Source organism: Dunckerocampus dactyliophorus, chromosome 11 (genome assembly GCF_027744805.1).
Source record: "Dunckerocampus dactyliophorus isolate RoL2022-P2 chromosome 11, RoL_Ddac_1.1, whole genome shotgun sequence".
NCBI lineage: Eukaryota > Metazoa > Chordata > Actinopteri > Syngnathiformes > Syngnathidae > Dunckerocampus > Dunckerocampus dactyliophorus.
Genome location: NC_072829.1, coordinates 31,468,185 through 31,492,882, shown reverse-complemented (window position 1 = coordinate 31,492,882; position 24,698 = coordinate 31,468,185). Strand labels below are relative to the sequence as shown.

At 42.5% G+C, this 24,698-nt stretch overlaps 2 protein-coding genes across 4 annotated transcripts in view; one reads left to right on the top strand and one right to left on the bottom strand.

Moving 5' to 3' along the window:
- The window catches only part of mrpl11 (mitochondrial ribosomal protein L11), a 68,760-nt gene that overhangs the window by 19,967 nt on the left and 24,095 nt on the right, over window positions 1–24,698 (bottom strand). The gene's annotated exons all lie outside the window — the stretch shown is intronic.
- tmem265 (transmembrane protein 265) lies at window positions 1,745–13,456 on the top strand. Of its 3 annotated transcripts, XM_054792964.1 has the most exons (3): window positions 1,745–2,243; window positions 4,639–4,688; window positions 10,740–13,456. In XM_054792964.1, exon 3 carries the CDS (start codon window positions 10,742–10,744, stop codon window positions 11,789–11,791), a length of 1,050 nt encoding a protein of 349 aa, XP_054648939.1. In that variant the 5' UTR covers window positions 1,745–2,243; window positions 4,639–4,688; window positions 10,740–10,741; the 3' UTR covers window positions 11,792–13,456. The 3 variants fall into 3 exon arrangements, with proteins under 3 accessions (XP_054648939.1, XP_054648938.1, XP_054648937.1); XM_054792963.1 differs by having other exon boundaries at window positions 4,639–13,456; XM_054792962.1 differs by lacking the exon at window positions 4,639–4,688 and having other exon boundaries at window positions 1,747–2,243.

Genomic DNA, 24,698 nt, shown 5'->3' with positions numbered 1-24,698 from the left:
TCTTCGTAGGACTCTAGTTTTATAAATGTCTTGCAGTGACGGGAGGGCTGCCCCAACAATGTTCTGTGAGGTCTTGATCACCCGCTGGAGTGCCTTCCTATCTCGTGTTGTACAGTTACCGTACCAAACAGTGATGGAGGCGGTAAGGACACTTTCCATAGTGCATCTGTAGAAGCAACTCAGGATTGTGGTGGACATGCCAAATTTCCTCAGTCTTCTCAGGAAGTACAGTCTCCTTTGAGACTTCTTCATAATTTGTTGGGTGTTGTGAGACCAGGTGAGGTCCTCGCTGATGTGTGTGCCAAGGAACTTGAAGGTTTTCACCCTCTCCACCTCAGTCTCATCAATAAACAGGGGTTTATGCGGCTCCTTTTCCCTTGTTCTTTGGTCGATGATCATCTCTTTGGTCTTATCTGTATTGAGAAGGAGACTGTTATCATGACACCAAGCTATGAGGTCCGCCACCTCTCTTCTGTATGACGTTTCAACACCACCAGTGATCAGGCCGATGACTGTAGTGTCATCCGCAAATTTAATGATGCTGGTGTTGTTCTGGGAGGCCACGCAATTGTAGGTGAAGAGCGTGTAGAGGAGCGGACTCAGCACACACCCCTGTGGGGTCCCAGTGCTCACAATTCTTGAGCTGGATGTGCGATTGTGGACTCTGACTGACTGGGGCCTGCCTGTGAGAAAGTTAAACACCCAGTTACAGAGGGAGGGTGACAGGCCAAGTGTGAGGAGCTTATCTGTGAGTTTGTGGCGTGTGTCGGGCAACAGGTGGGGTACACCCTGGACTGGTCGCCAGCCAATGGCACATCACATATAGACAAACAACCATTCACTAGAATAAAATCATAATATTATGAGGAGGAAAAAAAACATTCATTTTAGTAGCATAGGAATGAAATATTAAAGAAAAAATCTGACTTTTAAAAGTCATAATCTTAGGACAAACAAAACAAAATAAATGTACCATTTGCAAACACCTGTGTTTAAAATAAGTAAACTGGAGAGGCTAACTAGTTAGCTAGGTAGCTGGCCATGCTAGCGCTAGCCGTCATTTAAGAAAATAGGGGTGTTATTTCATGTCTACAGGGCTCTAATAATTGAATCCTACTTCGTGGAAATTCACTTATCGCGGTCGAGTCTGGAACCGATTAACCGCCATCAACGAGGGACGACTGTAAAGTCATACTATTATGAGAACATTTTTTTAAAAGAAGAATATTTAAGAAGAAATAAAAAAAACCCCAGCAAAAATGGAGGAAAAAAACAAAGACCGAAGTCCTAACTAATAACAGGCGTTTTCATCGATATGACAAAGCTGAGATGAAATGTATATAACTTGTTAGCAAACTGAGTTGCTTTACAAAATATCCTAAAAGTAGCAAAGTATCAATGCATCCTTTCATTTTTCACTATGTGGCTCTTGGTGGAAAACGTGTGGAGACCCCTGGGTTGAAGATGAGGAAGAGGACGACGACTAATTAAACTTGTATCATCTGCCTTCTGTGTTTACAGGCTCCAAGCATCTCTCGCTCTACTTCCTCCTCATCAACTGGGGAGGGAAAAATATGGAAGGAGCCCATACACCCCCGTGAAAATGCTGCAAAAAAAAGTGCCATCGTCATGATTGCATTTGCACAGCAGCAATCAATTAGCAGCCCAAACATACACAGCATCCTCCGTGTAAACTTCATACAGCTGAGAGTGGTGTTTGATCGGGTGGGCAGGGTGGGAGGTCCGTTGAGGAGCACGTAACCTGCTTACAAATGAACAACGTACCCAGCCAAACTCGCACACGCTCTGCACGCCACTTTCGGAGGCGTTGCGCATCACCGCCGCCGCGCGCTTCCGCTCCACTTGGAACCCTCCTCGGAGCCACGACCGGAGCCCAAGCCGAGCCGAAGCAACAGCGGATGCTCTCCGGTTGGCGAGACGACACTGCGGCGAGCTGATCGAATCGAATCAGCCTTCCTCCTCCTCCTCTTTCCATCTGCGATGCCACATCTGCACCGGAGGATGCATTGCTTCTCTCGTTTTGTTGTTATTGTTGCGATAAACTCGCCTCCGCTCCTTTCACCATGGTGAAGCACCACATGCAGTCCGGACCGTGAGACTTCATCAGCGGCTTATCAGCAGCAATAAAAAAGCCACTTTATTGGTCACAGACAGCCTCTACTTCCTGTAAATCAAGCCTGGAGCATCATCGAAGCACCCGGGTGCAAAGACGAATGGTTCTGGTAACTAAATCTCTTTCACTTCACTATCCACCATGCACCGTCTTCTCTGTAATGGGCCGCTTATGAAACAGGTGTCACCGGGATAAGGCTTGCATGGTTGTTAAAAATACCTTTCAATGCAAACAGCTGTGACTGCTACAAGCCCCCCCCCCAGGAGGCACTTGGCCAGCTACCTGAAAAATCAACATATGTTCTCTTTAAGTCATGCTTTTGCACTGAAGATGGATTCAGTTATGAGATTAGCCCCCCCATGCCTCCCTACTAATGAATGAGTTTGCCCATAAAGACACAAACATTGTCCTGGTGCCACCTGTGGTGTCTTTCAAAGGAAATTCAAAATGACGTTTTTTTGCAATGCAAAATTACTGGGACTGTCAAATGCTTCCAAATTGTATCTAATTAATCACGTTTTTCTAATGAATTCATCATGATTAATCACCCGGGATGTCACAAGACACTCAGGTCAGGAGACAAGAGTGTATGCGAGATTGGCTCTATGAGACGAGATGAGATTTTACTATTACTGTTAAGAAACATACAACGAAAAAATATATTACAATGTAATATATTACAATGTATTGCAATCTAGTCATTTCATTTCTACTCTCCTACACTCCGTGTGTGGATGCTAGCGGCTAGATAATATTACAGTTTATTAAGAGAAAAAAGATGTAATCTAACAAGAAAAAAAACTTCATATTGTGAGGAAAAGTAACGATTTCAACCTAACAAATTGTTGCTTTTTAAAAGTCCTAATATTATGACAAACAAAACCAAATAAAGTTGTAATTTTTGGAAACTAGTTTGGGGGAAAAGTTAGAATGTTACAAGAATAAAGTCAAAATATTATGGGAATAAAATAAAGTCATATTAGGAGAAGAACATTTAAAAGAAAGATTAAATCGTTTTTTAATTTTAGGAGAATAAATTACAAAATATTAAAAGAAAAAAGTCGTATTCTAATGAGAAAGAAAGTCGAAATTTTAACATTTTTAATCTTTTTTCTGTTTTGGCACCGAGTAGGGCTGTCACAAGACACTCTGTTCACGAGAGGAGATGATACGCGAGATTGGGTCTACGAGAACGAGATGAGATTTTAACATTACTTTTAAGAAAAGTACAATAAAAAAATATGACAATATATTGCAATCTGCTCATTTCATTTCTACTCTTCTGCACTGTGTGTATGCTAGTGGCCCCGCCTTCACCCACCAAGACAAAGAGACTGTATGACAGACAGAAGGGCTCACTCCGTTCATGCCGTTGTTCTATGGAACAAACGTGACAAGGTGCTGAAAGCAATGCTCAGAGTGAAACCTCTTCCTGCCTGTTTGGAGGAAAACATGGCAATATATTGAGAGTTCATTTTCATTCGTTGGGTGATTAATGAATGTATTTATTGTCGTCCCTGGTCTAGTGCCCACGACACATTTTTAATCTTGTGAGATCTTGTGACACCCCTATTAATCACCATTTGTCACAATGTGTGAAATATGCCCATTTTTGCTGTATTTTATGAAGAGAAAGATAAATGACAGGACAGGACTATATATATAATTTGTATGTATGAACAGCTCCAAATGAAATGAACATTTAAATCATGCTAAAAGATATGTGCTACTATTAAAGAGTAGCAGAACATTCGAATCACACTTTAACCGCGTTATTATGCGCCATGAAGGATTGCGTTCAAAGACAGCACGTAATTTAAGTTGAATTCACATGTTTTGAGTGTAGGTGTATTTTCTGGGATTTCCGAGCATACTTAAATGCAGTAAATTCCGCAATAGTTTCCGCAGGTCCTTCATACCGACCGCTGTCAGGCTCTACAACACCTGCACCACTTGAACCATGTGTCACTATGTGTTCTTTACTTGCGTATCTTGCTTGCTGCTGTGAATTTCCCTGCTGTGGGATTAATCAAGTACTATACATACACATACATACCTACATCCATAAATTGTACTTTTGCAGTAAGACTTACGTCAGTGAGTGATAAGAATAGTGCTCCAGTACCTTCTCTCCTCTCTCTAGCATTTGAGACTCAACGTACTCCATGACAACTCAACTCACAGCGACAGTAGATACAAATAACTTTGGTCTTGTGGAGAAAGCCATCTGCCAGAGATTTGAAGCTAAACTTACCATTCAAAATACACTTTTCTTTCTCAATATTTGTTCCCGCTTGTGGCTCCACATCTGCTGTATTTCCTCAAACTATGGCGTCGGCCGAGGGTCAAACAGGACGTTAATCACACGTTAAAAAAAAATAGTGCCGTTAAAGAAAATTTCTGTTAACCCTAACCCCATGGGAAATTAAAAAGTCCCTGACATGATTCATCAACTTTGCTTAAATATGTTATATATTGTTTGTAATTATGTTCAACTGAAATAGAAAACGTAGGACATGGAGATGAAGATTGGGTGCCTTCAAATCACAGACTGGTAAGTGTAAATTACTTTTAAATCAGCTTCTTAACTAATTCAATCCCAGCCATTTTTAAAAAGACAACCCCTTCAATGATGGCCATTTTAGACCATTTTGACTGATCTTTCCAGGCACACAGAATATTGTGTTGTATGGTTATACAAACATGGAACCTACCAAAAGAAACATTAGACTGCCGTCTTTCCTCAGAAAAAACACGTTTGTTTCTACCTTTTTGTGTTCTTTAGTAATCAGCAGTAGAACATAGGTAGGTTTCAGGAAAATATCAGTTCCCAACTAAAAAAGGAAGAAAAACAGCTTTTTGTGAAAAGATACATTTCAAGCATAACTTTTACTTTGACACAAATTTTTCTTCTCAAATATTTAAAACAACTATACCAAAATAAACAACACAAAATGGGTTGTTTCACATCAAATGTAACAATTGATTTACAGATATAACACCATGAACTATTTACAATTTTCACATTTGGAACTGAACTGTATGTGTGCATGTCTGTGCATGCATGTGCATGTGTGCATTAAGATTTCCCTACAATGTGTAAGCTTCTGCACGCTACAGTCCTCCTTGCTGTCATGTATGCTTTTTCCATTCAAATTCACATGCCAACTCTTAGTAAATGCACTTAAGCCACCTCATGGCCGTTTTCATGGCTTAAAACTGCTCTCAAAGTGACAGCCATTTGTGTGCAGTTGGGTCATCACCTATTTTTGCCTCTCGTGCAAAAAAAAAAACATAAAAGACGGGTAAATACATATTTGGGATCGGGCATTCGGGTTAAGTATACATGCATCTTTGGTACTGAATGAGTTATTAAGCATAAGGGGGTTTTTATAGCATGATTTATGATATATTTAATCACCGCTGCCGCCCCCACAGTAAACATAACTATCGCTGTGTGTGTTTAGATACCATTTATAATGCTTTACAGCCTTGTCGCTAGCTTTAGAAGACATGACTTACTCTGTTCTGTGGCAACTTTGATGTCGTTCTTATTGTCTTTTTTTCCTATGTAGCTGCGGAATAGAATCCTTTTTCAAAATCTGTTTAAAGCGTACTTGGAAGCCAAATGCTTCTTGTAAAGGTGTTTCTTCATAGCAGTCATCAGTGAAATGATCACTGTAAAGAGCAGAATTCAAGGTGGGCGTGCATCAGTCTCTTGTTCTCTGCACATGCTTCATCCATTGTTGTCTTCCTCTTTTGGAAAACAAAACCAACTTACTAACACTTATCACTGGAATACTGTGAACTTCCAGCAGCAACACAATTTTTTGGCATGACTACTATTAGGATGAAAAACATGCTGAAGCAAGTCCACCATCTACCTCCACAAGCGTTTGTTTACTCTGCTTTAGCTTAGAGGTGTCACCCTGATGTCATTTGTGGAAATGAGACTGAACAGCGAATAGCGAGAGCTAGCTCAAACACAATATATAACATATTTAAGCAAAGTTGATAAATCACGTCAGTGACCCTTTAAAGAAAATGTTGAAAAAGGCTTTGTCACGCAATGTTAAAATCTCCACTGCATCCATTTTATGGGAAAGTAGTTTTTGTGTAAACAATCAACAACGAGGATGGAAATGTTGCCCTTGGTGGAGGTAACAAAACTCAGACAAGAGTGCATGTTTATGGAGGAACAATCATTTCCCCCTGCACACTTGCCTATATGCCATTACTCATGCTTAAAGCGAAATTGGTTGCCTCACCTTGTCAACAACACTGTCACCTAGAAGACAGGGAGGAGGGAGTGTGCGTGATCAATTGGCCCGTGATTGATGAGCTGAGTGGACAGGTGGGCTGTCAGCCCGGTCCCTCTCTCGCAATACAGCAAATTGTATGCCGTTGACATGCAACAAGAAGATAGAACACGAGCAGTCATGTGGGAAAAGATTTCCCTTGTCCGTTTAATGTGCAGGTGGAATCGCTGAAGAGGCTGCAACAGAAAGGCTATAAAACTTCCCCGCCGCCATCTTGCAGATTATCAGGTTTGCCAGCCCCGGAGGGGAAAATGAGGAATTCATCCAATTTTAGGCCAGCCGTAATCAAGTTTTAGAGGGTGATGAAACAATGGGCTTTGAGACAATCAGATATTACAAACGTGGGTGTGATCCACGCATGTCCACCCACCAGGCCTCTGAGCAGATTAAACTCATCTGGCTTTGATTCATCAGCTTTAGGACACACCACTCAAAACGTCTGTGATATTTCAGCCATCATGGAAGTGAGTAGAAGTCATTTTCTCTATATATTCGGGTCTTCCTTCACCCCCTCCCTTTAAGCTTATTTATGACCTATTAACATCATGCAGTAACACTTTATTATTAGGCAGAAAGCCAACAGGCCTATTTATCTTTCACTCTTGAGACTTATGCTAACTTTCATACACATGCAGAGGTTATCAAATGTGTTTTTGGTGTCAGAGTGCAGAGGCTCTTTTGGGTGTACTCCCACTCGGCCACTGGTACCGTGTTTTGGTCCACTTCGATTTTTTTTTCATCATTCACAATCCTTATGTGAGACCTGAACACACGTCTTTCTTTTTTCTGTGCATTGTAAATGTCTAAAAAGTGCTTAAGAGAGGCTGCTAAGAATGCACGTAATGGGACGCAGCTATTCCGCTTATAAAGCCTTCTGAAAAAAACTCCAAAAAGAGCCAACAAGACTCCATTTCCATAATGTGAGCTGCTTATTAACCACATTTTTATTATTGTTATTAACATTGTTACGCCCAAGAACTACGCTACTGGCGTAGTGACACCTCGCCACACCACATCTACTAGCCGGCTAGCGACTAGCTTCACTACACACTTGCTCACAATGCCTCAGGCCACTAGCCAAAGGTAATGCTACATATTGGAGCAGCTGCCACTGCTGTTGTGTTTTTGTTTTTGACGCTAGGTGTAGCGTTCCTTTCTGTTGCTATGTGAACTCCGCTGATGCTTAAAATGACCAAAATACTGTAAGTATTACATGTTGTCATCAATGTTATCTTTTTTTGTGCATTTTCAAGATATAAAAACAGCTAAAAGAGGCAGCTAATGAATGCACGTAATGGGACACACCTAGTCCGCTGAGCAAGGCCGCTATTAAAACACCTCCAAAAAGCTTCAACAAGGTTGAATGGTTTTCTATCCATGCTGTGAACATGTAGTAACAGGTACATTCATGATAACATGTCATAAGTAGTATTTTGCCCTGTTTTGAATATTGTATTTTAATTCCTGGGCACATTGATACCACATAGAAATAGAGAACGGAATGACTAAACAAAAACAAAAGCAAAAGCAAAAACAGCTCCAATATGTAGCGTTACCTTTGGCTAGTGGCGAGTTCTTGGGCATAACAATGTTAATAATAATAATAGTAACAATGCAGCTCACATTACGGAAATGGAGCCTTCTTGGCGCTTTTTGAAGGTTTTTTTCAGAAGGCTTTATAAGTGAAATCGGTGCGTCCCATTACGTGCATCCTTAGGTGCCTCTTTTTATTGTTTTTATATCTTTAGAACACACAGAAAAGAGAAAGACTTGTGTTCATGTATCACATTAAGATTGTGGATGATGGGCAAAATCCCCCCACCAAAAAAGATCACTGATCCGTGCCGAAGCACAGCACACTTCCCCTCCTTTGGCATATGTGGAAGGGTTGCGGTCAGGGCACGGCACGCAATGTAGACGAGTCACAAAATTGCAGTTGTCCTCTACTTAGCTACTTAGAACGTCCTTAAGATCCAATAGTGTACATTCTTGCAATTTTTCAACTCATTTTAAAATTTTTATCAGAAGTGTATAAACAGAGCATCCTGGCCAGCGTTGCTAGATGCGCTTATTATAAGCGACTTTGGGCTTGATTTTTTGTAAAGTCGCTTGCCAATTCCCCTCTTGTTTTTGGCTTGTTTTCAGAGAGCTAGTGGCTTCTTTCTTTTGCAAGTCCTGGCAACACCTTTCGTCTGCTAGCGGCTGCACAGACGCATGACAAAGACTTATACGAGCCACACTGTGCTGCCAACTATGTCTCTGTTGAAGTGATTATGCACAACACTTACCTGCGAGACACAGCTGTTGCCCTCTATTCAATTTATGACGAGCATCTTGACCTGGATGGCTCGCAATTTGCACAAACAATACAGATCGCTGCAGTGTGATTGGCTTCTTTTTTACATGACAAAGTACAAACGTTTGGCTTCCTCCATTCATATATTCATGTACTTTATGTCTTTAATAGTGTGATAGCAGAATTAATATTTTAGTCATCTTTTCTTCTCCCAAGTTTAGTCTAAACAGTCTAACAGCCCTCATATATTTCTTCCAGGGTCCCAGCCAGAGGTATCCTAGTGGTGCCTCGCGGTGGTTCTGATTTATTGTTCCTTATCTGGGGAGAAGAAATGTCTGTTTTGCATGAACAGCCTCTGTGTATGTGCTGACATGTCCTCATTATATAAGCCTGTGCGTCTTCTTTGTCTCGGGGCACTCTCCAGGAGACAACCACATTGAATGTCCTCTCTGCTCGATTGGCGCCTTCCCAAAGCTTTGGTAATAAAATAAAAAGAAAATTGCCAGAACAATAGCCACTAACGGTCGACACAGTTGTGTGTTTTTCTCCACATGAGTGACCGCGCAACAATTTAGATCATAGCTAAAGTTACATCCACCCAACATCCACAATCCATCGGCCGCTAAATAGTATCGGCCGATTTGCGTGAAAAACGCCTTTCAAAGCCAATCACAACAACCGATGAGTGCGGCGGCAAACCCCACGTGTGCTGTGTCACATAGGGTTGCCAACACCCGTATTGAGCCAACAAGGGATGCAGTTTGTCCACGACAATCAACACTAGTCTGTAAAAACTCAGTGGCTTCAGTTTGACATGGCCATCATTTATTCATTAATTATATTTTAAAACCGTGATATAGCGAGGGAGCGATATAGCAAGGGACGATTGTAATTTGAACAAAAGTCAAAACTGACAGTACACTCATGACTACATTTGTGTACATCATAAAAATGTGTCATTTAACTAACTGCGATCGCGTCTCCGCAAGTAACTAAAGACAGCAGCCACCTTCTGCAATTGAAATAATCAAACTAACTCAAAATACGACTGGAAATAATCCACAATATCAGGGAAATTGCAGAAGTTTCCAAGAGATGGGACAGGCTAACGGGTGGTAGCACGAATGCTCAGTGTGGAGGAGGGGGGAATCGTGGGCAAATGGCCTAGTGTGCATACACCCTTCAGTGTGTCAGGAAGGGAGGTGGGAAACTATCAATACTCATGTTTCAGTGGCAGACGTTTTTCAGAGGCAATCATGCATACAGGACCTCGCTCAATCACGCTCAACTGTCACCATTACAATACACCTGAGCTGGTATTGATTTGCTATTACAATGCCATCGATCCATCTGAAGGGTTAACATGCCCGGGGACAGTGCAGTGGTCTGTGTCCCGCCATATGATAAAGAGACGTCGATTCAATTTCACTGTAAAGTCAATGATCATTGCTCATTCTGAAATCAATACTGAGGTTTATACGGTCCCGGAGTTATGAGCTGCCAAAAGGAGCCACATGAAACCGTGTCTGCATACCCCCATTGTGCAGTGTCCACAAACACAGCGGTCAAACAAGACGCCACACAAATAAGTCAATTCATTGTTTGTTTGAAACAAGATGGCATCAAAATAGGAGCCTACACGAGCAAGATAATGAAGCACAGACAGGGCGGTGACAGGGCACCAAGCTGCGCCAGAGCCAGTATAATTAATAATGAAAACAGTGAGATAAAACTGTAGTAACAGCAGAGCTTGGAATATGTGTGATGCATCATCACAGCAGTGGCTTTGACCAAAGATGAAGAGTTCTTGCTGTCTTACAGACAATGTGAACCATAGAAACAAACACAATTTAAGTTGTTGTTTTTTTTTTTTTTATACCTTTGGTGCATGTTAGACTCGCACATGTCATGAATTACAAACATATTTCTTCTCCCGAGAATGTAAAAGTCACTTTGTAAGATTAGAAGAAGTGTTTGCATGTCTTTGCAGGCATGGTGCCCACGCCCCAGGTGTGCGTATCCACCCTGGTCACGGTGAGCACGATGGCAGTGGTGGACCTCTACCTGCTGGAGCAGAGCATGCTGGGGGCTCGTGGGGTCCTAGGTCCTAGCGTGTGGCAGTGCGTGGCTGTGTTGCTAGGTGACCTGGGCTTCTTGCTGGCGCTACGCTTCGTGTCAGCCGGGGTGGTGTCTGAGGCACGGTCGTCGCGGCGGGGCTTTGCCAACGCCCTGTGGTTCCTCTTCCTGTCACTGCTCCAGCTCAAGCTCTTCTTCGTCTGCCACAACTACAGGCAGGAGCGTCGGCCGCCCGACCCGCTTGCCAGAAAGGTTCTGACACTTCTACTGTCCATCTGCCTGCCCTCGCTGTTTCTGATCCTCACAGGGGCCGACTACATGACCCCACAACGCCGGAAACAGGAAGTGCGGGGTCGACTGCTGTGGGTGGTGGTGGACCTTCTGGATGTGCTAGATCTGCAGGCTGGCCTGTGGGAGGCCCAAGGAGGGGCTCCGGGGCCTGAACAAAGGTTGCCAATCTGGGCGGAGGGCTTAGTCTTCTTTTACTGCTATGCCCTCCTGTTACTACTACCGTGTGTGGCCCTGACAGAACTGGGGGCCACAGGTCTTCCAGGACAGAGGGGGCCCCGTAAGGAGGCCTTGTACCCTTGGCTCAGCCTGGTCACTATCAACATCTTCACCCTGGGCCTGAGGGGCGCAGGCATGCTGTGGTATAGGGATCCCCGAGTCTCCACAGTGTTCCTGGGGAAGAACCTGTTGGCGCTGGCTGTGAAGCTGAGTTCAGCCTGGGAGAGACACAAGCAGGAGGGCAGTCCCGGCGGGGCTGGGACGTCAGCTGGAGCCAAACCCACAGAGTCAACATTGCCGAGCCAGAGCTCGGAGCAGGGAGAGGGCCAGTCTCAAGGGAAAGTCGCCTCCTCTCACTATCACACGCTATCTTGCTCTCAAAGCCACACACTCTCCCATGTCAGCCCAGGGCACACAGAAACACCCTTGGCTCAATCTTTCATCTCTCATGAACTCTAGACTCCCTCACAGGCACAAACATAAAGTATGCATATCTATGCACACCCACTGCAAAACCCCCCCAGAGAAGCCAAACAGCTCAGTACGATGCTGTGAAGTTTGGATTTGTCCACATTTTCTTGTACTGCAAACAACTTGGATCATGGCGTTTTTGGTGGGTGTTGAAGGAAAACTTGACATTTTTAAAATTTTGCCCGTCATCCACAATCCTTATGTGAGACATGAACACGTTCCCCTTTCCCTTTTCTGTGCATTCTAAAGCAAGAAAAACAGTTAGCAAGAGGGAGCTAACAATGAACGTTAGACTACAAAGCCCTCTAAAAAAAAACGCCAACAAGGTTTTATGTTTTTTTATCCATGCAATAACAGGTACATTCATGATAACATGGAATACACTATTTTGCTGTATTTTGACCCTTGTAAACATTACTGGAACTTCTTTCGTGGGCACATAGATTTCACCGAGCCAATACATGTACGTAAATAGGAACGAACGCTACCTCCATCAACAGCAGCAGCATAGAAAGGGCGTGTCTATTTGCAGCTACTAATCATGGCCGACTCTGTGAGAGCCGCCGCCTGCTTTTGGATAAATGAGGATCCAGAACCTTATCTTTTTGAGCCTGAATATATGAAGGATGAGCTACAGGTTTTAGAAGCTGAACGAGCAAAAAGAGGGGGAGAAAACTCAGACCAGACAGGGGGCAAGAGAGTCAGGATTGGCATGACTTGAAATGTGGAGCTTGCGAAGCCATGCTGACAGAAATGGAGTGCTACATACAGTGTTACCATGGATGGAAAGGCTTTGTCTATATAGTGAGGACACTGCTCCAAGTGACTGCATCACAACAAACGAAGAGTTGTTAGCACTAACAAACCCTACAGTGGTAGAAACTTTTTTTCCACCAACCCAAAATCAACTGGAAAAGATGCCCCACACCAGCTGGACCAGACGGACAACTGTCCATCTGTTGATTGTGATACATGGAGCACATAGTGCTTTATCATAGCTATATACACAGTCCAGCGAGCTGTGCACAATGTGGGCTAATACATTACACATCATTCATCATTGTTCATATACTTGTTCTTGCTTCCAAGCCAGGACAGATTGGTGTCCTATCGCATTGTCACAGTAGTGGCGTGAGGTGCTGCGCCAGAAAAGTAGTTCATCAAACTAACAATGTCACTGTAGCTTGGTTTATAAACAGATCACATTATGTCAATAGAAGAGAGCTGGCGTTTTTTTTTCTTTTTTTTTTTCCTTCGGGGTTTATAGTCTAAATAGGTGTGTCCCATTACGTGCATTGTTAGCTCCCACATGCTAGCTGTTTTTCTCTCTTTAGAATGTACAGAAAAGGGAAAGACACGTGTGGTCATGTTTCACATAAGGATTGTAGATGATGAGCAAAATTCCAAAAAGATCAGTTTTCCTTTAACACTGAATCCACTTTGTATTATTCCAAGAATGTATGTGTCTGTATGTTTTATAGTGCTGGTTGCTCTGCATATGTTGTTTTGTCTGTCCCAGTTTTTGAGCTTTTAATTCTTTTGAAACACTTATATGTTAGTAATCTGAGTCAAGTCATTGTGTAGGGATGGGGAAGACCACTGCAATTAACTTATTTGTCCATCTAAAAAAAAAAAAAAAAAAAAAAAACACATTCAATCATCCCTCTTGGCTGAGAAAACTGTGAAACTGTTTTTGCTAATCACTTTGCATTGTTCAAATTGTGAAAGAAAATGAAGGTCTTTGGGGAAACACTGGAATGCTCTCTCTTTGTCTGAGCCAGCGAGTGGGATTTGTCATCGTCTGTGTTTGATTGATTGATTGCACTATAACTACAATGCGGAAATTATTATCATTTGAGACAACAACATTTGCTTTTCATTGTTATTATCGCTACTGTATCCAACGGCATTCTTTTTTAACTCAACATATTGGACACAGAATAGGTTTACTGGCAATATTTATACCATTTCAACAGAAGGAGGTGAAGCGAGGCAATGGAAATGAATTCCAATCGCTGTGAAGCTCTTGTTGGCAATGTGAATACACAAAGAAATAGTACTATAAGCACAATATTACATTCATAATAGGACCATCTTCCTCTTCCTTCACACCCAGTGTCGTGATGTCTGGCTGAAAACATCAGTTCTATTCCTGAGACAGTAACTGGCACAGTTTCCAAATTCTATCTTTATTTGGAACACAAATCTGAGCAGTAATGGTCACTGAAAGAATAACCTTTATTCAACACAGCACATGATATGCTGCTTGCTGCCATGCCTTGCTGAACTCAGGTAGAAGACACAAAGAAAAGTATACTGGACCAAAAAAGTACATACAGATACAGTCGTCCCTCGTTTACAGCGGATAATTGGTTCCAGACCTGACCACAATATAGGATTCAATATTAATAAATGGAATAGTTTCATAGAGCATAGAAAACCTGTTAATGACTTTCTAAATACAGTTTTTAACATTATTAGAGCTCTGAAGATATGAAATAACACCCCATAGTCATCTTTACACTCCTTTTATTCTTTGTTTACATTACATTGCACAACTCTTATGCAGCAGGGACGCAAGACGGCCTCTAGCTAGCAAGCTAACGAGCAAACCAGTTAGCCTCAAATTAATTTCTTCTTAACTCAAGAAGCAAAAAACTTACCACTTCCACATGGGATGGGAGGAGAACTTTTTTTCACCCTATATGTGGGACATGCCATGGCTGACTTCATGACTTCATGCAGTCTTAAGGTAATGTCATGTAAGCTAAAGTGAAAAGTGCCATACAATGCGGGACCGTGATACTGTGAAGGATGACTTTATAGGCACTACGCTGGCATCCTGCATCCATTCTTCCTATTTTTTGTACTCTTCTGCCTTTCTCAGCTACCTGACTGGTAGCAACGCTTATTTTGGAAATCTAGCTTGATTTGGAACCACATCATGCAAAAACAGAGGCGCTGGCGCTGGCTCAGACGAGTGTATGAAATAAATGTCTCTGTCACTGAAATAAGAGACTTTATTTAAGACTAAACAATAACAATCATAAACAATAATAAAAAACAATGCTGTAGGGGTGTCACGAGACGGGATGAGACACAAGACTGGGTCTACGAGAATGACGAGATGAGATTTTAACTTTACTTTTAAGAAAAGTTAATATATGACAATATATTGCAATTTACTGATTGAATTTATACTACGTTATACTCTTTTGCACTCTGTGTAGGCGACCCCGCCTCCACCCACTGAAACAAAAAGACTGACTGACAAAAGGGCTCACTGCATTCATGCCGTTGTTCTATGGAGCAAACGTGGCAAAATGCTGAAACCAATGCACAAAGTGAATCCTCTTCCAGCCTGTTTGGAGACACGTATGCACATGGCAATATATTGATTATCCAGTTCAGTACCTTTCAAAACTGGAGGAGGGATTTTTTTTTGTAGCACTGTGGCTTCAAGATGGGGGGTGAAGTATCATCATATGAATCCATTTATAACACAAAATAATCATATAAGCCCAACAGACAATGTTGTTAACAAAGGGAGAAACACTTCAAAATTGTGGAAAAAAAATCAAAATTCATGTTCTGTTTGTACTTTTTAGTCTTAAAAAATGTCTTGTCACCAGCAAATCCTAAAAACCCTTTTTCATTTCAGTTGGGGTAAAAAAAACAAAAAGACAAAAAAAAAGAAGCCAAACCTCTACATTATTAAACAGCAGAGCTGGTTATATTTGCGTCATACTGTGTATAGCTCACAGCGGTGGGTGTACAAGACAGCAGAGTGTCTTGTTTCAGTGTGAGGTAACCAGCCTGTGCGTTGTCAATAGGCGGCGCCATCTAGGGTACCACACCAGACTTATGCCACATGTAAAGATATTTTACGGCTCTCGTCAGCTACACACTCCAGGACAAAAGAGTAAAATAAAAGTAGTTGATACTCGCCTCGACAGTTCATTGAGCACGATGTGGGCAGGTATTGGCAGCCTGTCACCCTCACACTGAAGGAGTCACTGAAAGTAATTCATGGCCAATCAGACCTGAAGGACGAATAACTGCCTGCAGACTGGCAGCTCCTCGGCTTTATTAAAAGTCACTCAGCCTCCACAACCTAGTTAGATTCCATGTTTTTATCTTTTCCTGAAATGCTGAATGGAGACCACATAAATGCTACATGCCACACACACAAAAAAAAGCCTGGAAGCACGACAGTGACAAAAGGCTGCTTATTCATCACAATTAAGTTGACGTTCCGTCATCAGCTCAGATCCTATTTAAATCCTCAAGTGAAGAGATAAAAATCTTGATGCGACAATGGCAAGAGTTGCACTTATGTGTTCTCAGAGCAGACCTGAACTCACCGTGGGCATCTCCTCTCCAAGCTCTAATGGTACTCTTACATTAAAGTGGCGCCATTAGTCATGATGCTAGCGCTTATTGTCTGGCTGCTTTACGCCTGATTTACAAGCCAGGCTTATCAGACATATTTAAACTAATGAACACACTCACCAAAGGGGAATTCATTTAAAGGTTCTGTGGGGAGTATACTGGTAATATGCGGGACTGGACCACCTAATTCAGGCTGTTCGTTCCCTGTATAACCGGTGTCAGAGTTTCGTTCACGTTGCCAGCAATAATTCAGACTCGTTTCCAGTGAGGGTTGGACTCCGCCAGGGCTGGCCTTTGTCACAAATTACTTTTATGGACACAATTTCTAGGCGCAGTCAGGGAGCTGAGGTTATCCAGTTTGGTGGCTGCAGGATTGGTCTCTGCTCTTTGCAGATGATGTGGTCCCGCAGGCTTCATCGGGTGGTGACCTTAAACTCTTACTGGATCGGTCTGCAGCCAAGTGTCAATGGCCAACGGCTGGGATGAGAATCAGCACCTACAAGTCTGAGTCCATGGTTTTCACCCAGAGTACCATCTGGCCAGGGATGATATCCTGCCCCAAGTGGAGAAGTTTAAGTACCTCAGGGTTTTGTTTACGAGTGAGGGAAGGATGGAACGTGAGATTGACAGACGGATCTGCATCTGCAGTGATGCAGACTCTGCATTGGTCCCCTGTGGTGAAGAGGGAGCGGAGTCGAAAGGCAGAGCTCTCAAGTTGGCGGTGGATCTACGTTCCTACCATCACCTGTGGTCATGAGCTTTGGATAGTGACCGAAAGGACAAAATTGCAGGAACGGGAGACCAAAATGAATTTTCTCCGCAGGATGGCTCTCTCTTAGAGGGAAAATGAGAAGCATTGTCATCTGGGAGAAACTCTGAGTAGAACGGCTTCTCCTCCGCACTGAGGAGGCTCGGGCATCTGGCTAGGATGCCTCCCTGGGAGGCACGTCCGACCCCTAGGAGGGAAGACCCGGGGCATGTTGGAGAGACTATGTCTGTCAACTGACCTGAGAACGCCTTAGGACCCAACAAGAGGAGCTGAACTCCACCTCGGCTATGCAGAAGAAGATGGACGGGATGGATGGATGGTTCTGCGAGAAATGATCAGGTTCAAAGGACACTTTCAGAGGGGGAAAAAAAAGAGGAAGAGGGTGTGTTGTAAACCGCATCCAACTCCTATCAACCCTGTTTCTTTCATTTCCTCCCCCTCACTCACTCTCTATTTCAATCCCAGTGCATAACCCTCTTGGGAAACTTCTCACATTTCTCTGACACAAAAGCAGGTTTCAGCCTCCGCAAATCACTACCTTCTTGAATTGATCGCACCTGTGAAATTCTGGATACACATTTCAGAATTTTCCCTCAGCCCCCACAGACTCAGACACCTTCCCATCCCTTTCTTAGCTTTCCTGGGCGCCGTTGCTGCTTTTTCTACTGTGTTAGTCTGTGCTAATTTCAGTCTAGCCTGTAATTACTCTCCTGAGCCAAAGCTGTCAGTTTTTTGTGTCTCCCACTCCTTTTATTTCTCTCCTTTGTTTGCATGTGCCCCACAGTCGACAGGCTGTCTACCTCTCTGCACTTCCCCTGTCAGGGGCAGTTAGTCGGCGGCGAGGGAGAAGTAAGCCGAAGAGGAGAGGCTGGCAAAGATTAAAGGGCTGATGCCACCGCCTAAAGCAGAGCTGCTGCTGACTTAGTGCCATTTGGTACACACAACACAACACATTGTGAGCTTGATGGAGAACGGGTGCAATAAAGAGTGCCGCTGTGGGAACAATGACTACCCAAACAACCCAAGAAGAATCACCTTTGGACAAGCATATGGCTTTGTTTGGTATGTTGCACACACACACCATGTCACCTCACCCTGCCCCAAACCGATGCAGCCACACATAACCGTGCGCCTTCCAGCTCGCGCTCACCGACACCGGGGGCACGCGTCACAATTTAACAGGCAGCTCGCTAAAACTTTCATCAGCACTACAGCTTGAGGAGAGAATTCCAAAGTATGCACCACAGCAGAGAAATGATGCAAAAGACTCAGACATGAAGTGGAAGACTGGTGGCTAACTCCGACACGGCAACATCAGTCATTACATTTGCCAGGAGACGAGAACACTCAGAGCGCAGCAGACCAGGCTTAAACATTTAGTAGCTGTGAATACAATGAGTCAATAACTACGCTCTATCTTAATATCATAAGTAAAGTGTCACCCACATCTGCAACTGCTTCTGGAAACAAAAGATAATGCTACCCTACAAAAGCACCAAATAATTACAACCTGATCTGATAAGATTCGGAACAGATTTTTATTTGTTATTCATTTTGTGCCACTTTTTTTCACTTGCTACTTGGGGTGAAATTCTGCATATACACTCCTGATCAAAATGCTAAAACCAGCTGAACAATGGCAGGAATTTACATTTTGCACTGTTGGATCTATAAATGGGAGTGAGGAAAAAATGTTTACAGCAAGACATTTACTGCAAAAAATCATTAGCGTGAAATAGGCTGTTCATCAAAAGTTTAAGAGCATAGCCTTGTAAAGGCAAAATGTTGGCAAAAATGTGTAATGAATGTCACTTCGTGTCAGGTATTCACAATGTCATGATCTCTTGATGGCAAAGGCAAAAAAGCTTTCTCTCTTTGAAGGCGGTGGGATTGTTGCGTTGCGCTGCATAAGCAAGGCCTCTGGCAGCGTGCCATTGCTGCTGAGGTTGGATGCACTAAGACAGTCATTTCAAACTTCTGAAAAACATCCTGAGGCTCATGGAACAAAAAAGTCAAGTGGTAGACCCAAAAAAATTGAGCCGGAGGATCCCATTGGCTGTCTGTCAAGACACAGGACCATCCTCGGCCCAAATTAAGGTTGTTAGTGGGGCCGAGTGCAGTCCGATAATCAGACGCCATCTGCCAGAGAAGGCTTTTAAGAAGAAAAAAGCTCTTCAAAATTGGCCGGTTTGGAATTTGCAGGAGAGCACCAAACATGGGACATTGAAAGGTGGAAGAAAGTTTTATTCTCCCTTGACGGTCCTGATGGCTTCCAACGTTACTGGCATGATAAGAATATTCCACCTGGGATGTTTTCCAAATGGCACAGTGGAGGGGGTGCCATCATGATCCTTCAGTGGAACAATAGAGGCTTCAGGTTGTGCAGGGGCGTCAGACGGCAGCCGGCTATGTGGAGATGTTGACTGAAGGCCCTCATCTGTGTGGTAATGACTTGCTTTTTCAATAGGACAACGCTGCACTTCACAAAAGGACTTCTTCCAGAGGGATAAGCTTACTCTTTTGGACCATCCTGCAAGTTCCACTCATCTAAATCCAATGGAGAACATTTGGGGAGGGATTTACAAAAATGGACATGAGTTCCAGACAGTGGGTGCCCTCCGTGAAGCCATCTTCACCAACTGGAGCACATTCCCACTTGCCTCCTGGAAACACTGGCATCAAGCATGGCCGAACCCATTTTTCAGCTCATGAACAAGAATGGCATAGCTACTCATTACTCATTCCTTTTTATACATTGGATTTATGTTTAAGGTTTTTTGCGCTATGATCTTAAACGTTTGATCGGCTGATGAACAGCCTATTTCACTTGAATGCTTCTTTGCAAGAAATTGCATACTCTTAACATTTTGGCTCACTCCCATTTCGTCTTTTTGCATTCTGAAGCTCTACTTAGAACCTGAACATACAAAAATGTACATTCTAGTAATTTTACAACTGGTCTTCACATTTTGATGAGTGTATTAGAAACACGTCCCAGTATAATGCAGTCGCCATAATGTTGAAACATATGGCTAACTGTCAGTCATAAGCAGGTCTTATCTTAATGATTTGTAGTCAAGTACGTGCTGGCCGAGGGTACAGAATATATCTTAACATTCCAACCTAATTTGATCATTTCTGCACAACTGGATCTAAAATGTCTTTTTTTTTCCTGCTCATTGACGGTGGCAATATTTTCCTCCAGTGATTAAAATGGTCTGACTCTGCACTTTAATGCTGCAGAAATAATGTTTGCCTCTTTTCTTTCCAAGTCTGTCTGATCTTATACTTATACTTATCTTATACTTATGTATTTTGTATGTATGTATGTATTTTGTATGTATGTATGTATGTATGTATGTATGTATTTTGAACTGTGCCTGACTCGTACTGATACTTGAAATAGTTTGTGTTTTTAATCATTTCCCTGAGTCTTCTCAATTCATCTTTTTAACTTGCAACTGATCTGAAGAAGAAGTTAGCTCGGTTGTCCTCTGCCATAAATGAGCACTTGCGCATGATGTTTTATTGCAATAGCCAGCTTCTTAATGGAACCTTTGTGAACACAGTGTCGTGTCCTGGCCTGATAATCACTTTCCAGCAGTGGCTTGTTGAATTATGGATGGGAACCTAGTATTAAATACTGTTTTTGGTAGTTTGTTGGATCGATGTTTTACCCCATTTCATCTTTTACTGTCTTCCATGTTTGTTTTCCACAAAGCAAGTTTGACAAGTTAGATGAAAATATGTTTAATTACCTCTGCTGTTGTGAGCAAATCCCAACTGTCTTTGATATTTACACAGAGATTTGTTGAAATGTCAGGGTAGAAATTCTTCCAAAGATGTTTACATTACATTTTGTTGTGAATCCATGCATAATTACATTATTAACATATTTAATAATAGACGGAAATTCATAGAATTCCATTTAAGATATATTTGAAATGCGTAGAGGATCAGAAGCTATAAATTCTAATCTAGTTTTATAGCTGCGATGCAGATTGAGCATTTAGTAGCAATTAGGGGTGTAACGACACGCCGTCATCGTGGTTTGGCACGTAGCTCTTTTTAGATCGTTAGGTTCATTTTCAGCACAGTAAGGCAAAATAAAGCTACTTCATTTTTGTGTGCATAGTTTTAATGATTTTTAAGAAGAAACAATAAAAAACAAGTCATATGAAATAATAGTTTATAACGTTTCCTTTTCTGAAGTGCAACAATACTGAAAAGTGCAACATCAACAGGTTGAACCATCTGAATTTTTATGTTGTACAGTGGAACCTTGGCATCATTAAAGGGATAGTTTGGCTTTTTTGACAAGCCTCAGGATGTTTGAAAAAGTTTGAAATGACGGTCTTACTGCGTCCAACCTCAGCAGCATTGACGTGCTGCCAGAGGCCTTGCTTATGCAGCTCAACAATCCCACTGCCTTCAAAGAGAGAAAGCTTTTTTGCGTTTGCCATCAAGAGATTATGACAGTGTGAATACCTGACACTATGCATCCATCCATTTTCCTCCGCTTATCCGGGTCCGGGTAGTGGGGGCAGCAGTCTCAGTCGGTGAAGCCCAGACTTCCCGGCCACCTCCTCCAGCTCCGCCGGGAGGACACCAAGGCGTTCCCAGGCCAGCTGTGAGACATAATCCCTCCAGCATGTCCTAGGTCTGCCCAGGGGCCTTCTCCCGGCTGGGCATACCCGGAACACCTCACCAGGGAGGCGTCCAGGAGGCATCCGGACTAGATGCCTCAGCCACCTCAACTGGCTCCTCTCCATGTGAAGGAGCAGCGGCTCTACTCTGAGCTCCTCCTGGATGACCGAGCTCCTCACCCTATCTCTTAGGGTGAGTCCAGCTTTTCCACAGAGGAAATTCATTTCAGTCGCTTGTATCCGCGATCTCGTTCTTTTGGTCACAACCCAAAGCTCATGACCATAGGTGAGGGTGGGAACATAGATCGATCGGTAAATTGTGAGCTCTGCCTTCTGGCTCAGCTCTCTCTTCACCACGACGGTCCGGTACAGCGACCACATTACTGCAGACGCTGCGCCGATCCGCCTATCGACCTCACGCTCCGACCTTCCCTCACTTGTGAACAAGACCCCGAGATACTTGAATTCCTCCACCTGGGGCAGGACCTCATTCCTAACCCGGAGGGAGCAATCCATTCTTTTCCGACTGAGAACCATGACATCCTCCCCCGCCATCTAATCCAACTCATCACCAGGTGGTGATCAGTTGACAGCTCAGCCCCTCTCTTCAACCACGTGTCCAGAAAATGCGAACACAGGTCTGATGATACAACTACAAAGTCGATCATAGACCTGCGGCCTCGGGTGTCCTTGTGCCATGTGCACTTGTGGACATCCTTATGTTGGAACATGGTGTTTGTGATGGACAAACTGAGGTTCGCACAGAAGTCCAACAACATCACACTGGAATGTCTCAACCTCTCTCACAAGTTCTGGCTCCTTCCCTGCCAGAAAAGTGACATTCCATGTCCCAAGAACCACATATGGCTGCCGAAGACCAGGTCGCCCAGGCACCTGCCCTCGACCGCCACCCAAAGCACCGGACCCTTATGCTTGCCCACGCAGGTGGTGGGTCTTCGGGGGGGCACTAAATCACATTCAATCTACATTTTAACAATTTTGCCTTTTAAAGGCTGTACTCTTCAACTTTTGATGAACAGCCTCCCATTTCTTCTTTTTGCATTTTCAAGCTCTACTTAGAACAGGGATGTCCAAAGTGTGGCCCGGGGGCCATTTGGAAAGAAAACTAAAAAAAAGCAAAAATGACCAATTCAGCTGTAATTATCCAATAATACTCAATATATTAAGAGAAAAAAGTAGTAATCTAACAAGAAAAGGTAGTAATTTTATGAGAATAACGTAACATTGTGAGGAAAAATAACATAATTTTACTATCATAAAGTTAAATATGCAAGACAAACAAAACGTCATTTTTTTGGTTGTGGAAAAAGTTACAATGTCCTAAAAATACAACCAAAATATTATGGGAATAAAGTCATCATTATGAGAAGAAAGTTGAAATAGCAGAAATGGTAAAAAGAGCTGCAATTTTACGAGAATAAAGTGAAACTATGAAGAAAAAAATGTTGTATTCTAGTTCGAAATTTTTTTGCAATTATATGATTTTACAATTATGAGGAAAAAATGTCATTTTAGTTTTTACAGTTTTTTGTAAAAAAAAAAAAAAGGATCAAAAACAAACAAAACAAAATAAAAATGTAATTTTGTGAGAATTGCTTTGGGGAAAAGTTAGAATATTAAGAAAGTCATATTATCAGAAGAAAATTTACAAAGAAAGGAAGAAATATTTTGGAAAAAAGAGGAAAACTGGTTGGAAAAATTGAGCAAATCTCATAATGATAAACCACTTTTTCACTTTATTTTTATCTTTACAAAATATCAAAATGGACTTTCCTCATTTTTTTAGTTTTTGGCCCTCACTGGAAAAAGTTTTCACACCTCTGGCTTAGAACCTCCTTAAGATCCAAATTCTTGCAATTTTTGAACTGGTGTTATCATTTTGATGAGGAGTGTATTTGGTTCATTAACATGCACGGGAGGAAGGGCTCCTATTCAAGATAATTCACTCTAGTGCGTCACTGACACCCATTACGGCTAATTGATGAAAGTAAAGAAGAATTATGACCTTTCCGACAGTGTAAATAAAAACAGGAACATTATACTGTAAGGTTCATAAAAGCAGAATTAACGGCAGAAGCTCCTAATAAAGTAGCCACTGAGTGTGTGTTTTAACAAGTATCAAAAAGGTGGTGAAACTGAATGCAATTCAAGAGGATGCTTTATGCCTGTATAAGTCTGCATGTTTTCAACAGTAGATTTGTTCTTTTCCAGAGAAGCTACTATTAAAGCTCACTTCACTCTTTACTCTGTAAGACATTTTTAAAACAAACAACATAGATTTTGGCTTGGTACTGATCTAGGCAAATGGTCCACTGTGGGATTCAAGTTTTTGTTGTTGTTTTGTTTTTGCAGCTGAAGCTGTCAAAGCAACAAAACCAGGGATGATAGAGGCTAGTAGTATCCAAAGGGTGCTTTTAACACAGCCGAAGCGCACTGGCTACAAGGGCAGAACAGAATCAAACAGTGAGAGCGCTGTCTCAAAAGGCGCTAAAGCTTGACTTAGGAGGCCACTTGTGACAGTGGCCTCCTTTACGCTGCTTCCTTATCAACTGCATGCTTGGACCAAGTCTACCCAGCATATTTTGCAAGTATTATCAGATCGGTAACAGAAGCAGTAGATAGAGCGCCTGTGTGCCAGGGAATGCCGCAGTGCCGGAACAGTGGTGTGACGTTTAAATTTTTTTTTTTTTAAACTGCATCTCAGTCTTCCCTTGCAATATCAGGTTTTTCAAAAATGTATGAATAATTTATCACCGTTTCGTGGTTGTCTATGGCATATTATTAGTCAAACAATATTGAAAGAAAAGGTACCGTGTTTTCTGAACTAAAAAGTCACACTTTTTTATGATCTGGCTGGTCCTGCGACATATACTCCAGAGCGACTTACAGTATATACAGTAGGTTTTCTTTCCCACATTGACAGCCACAAGAGGGCACTCTAGGCTTGTGTGCCTGTATTAGCTACTCCTGTACCACTGAAAATGTGCAACGTAACAGGTAAGTCCCAGGGCTAAATTGATTATTTAAAAAATAACAATTAAAAAAATGGTTTTATAAATCTCCTCTC

What these genes read in the sequence shown, in the direction of transcription:
- tmem265 (XM_054792964.1), top strand. Translation starts at nt 10,742, where the DNA reads ATGGTGCCCACGCCCCAGGTGTGCGTATCCACCCTGGTCACGGTGAGC.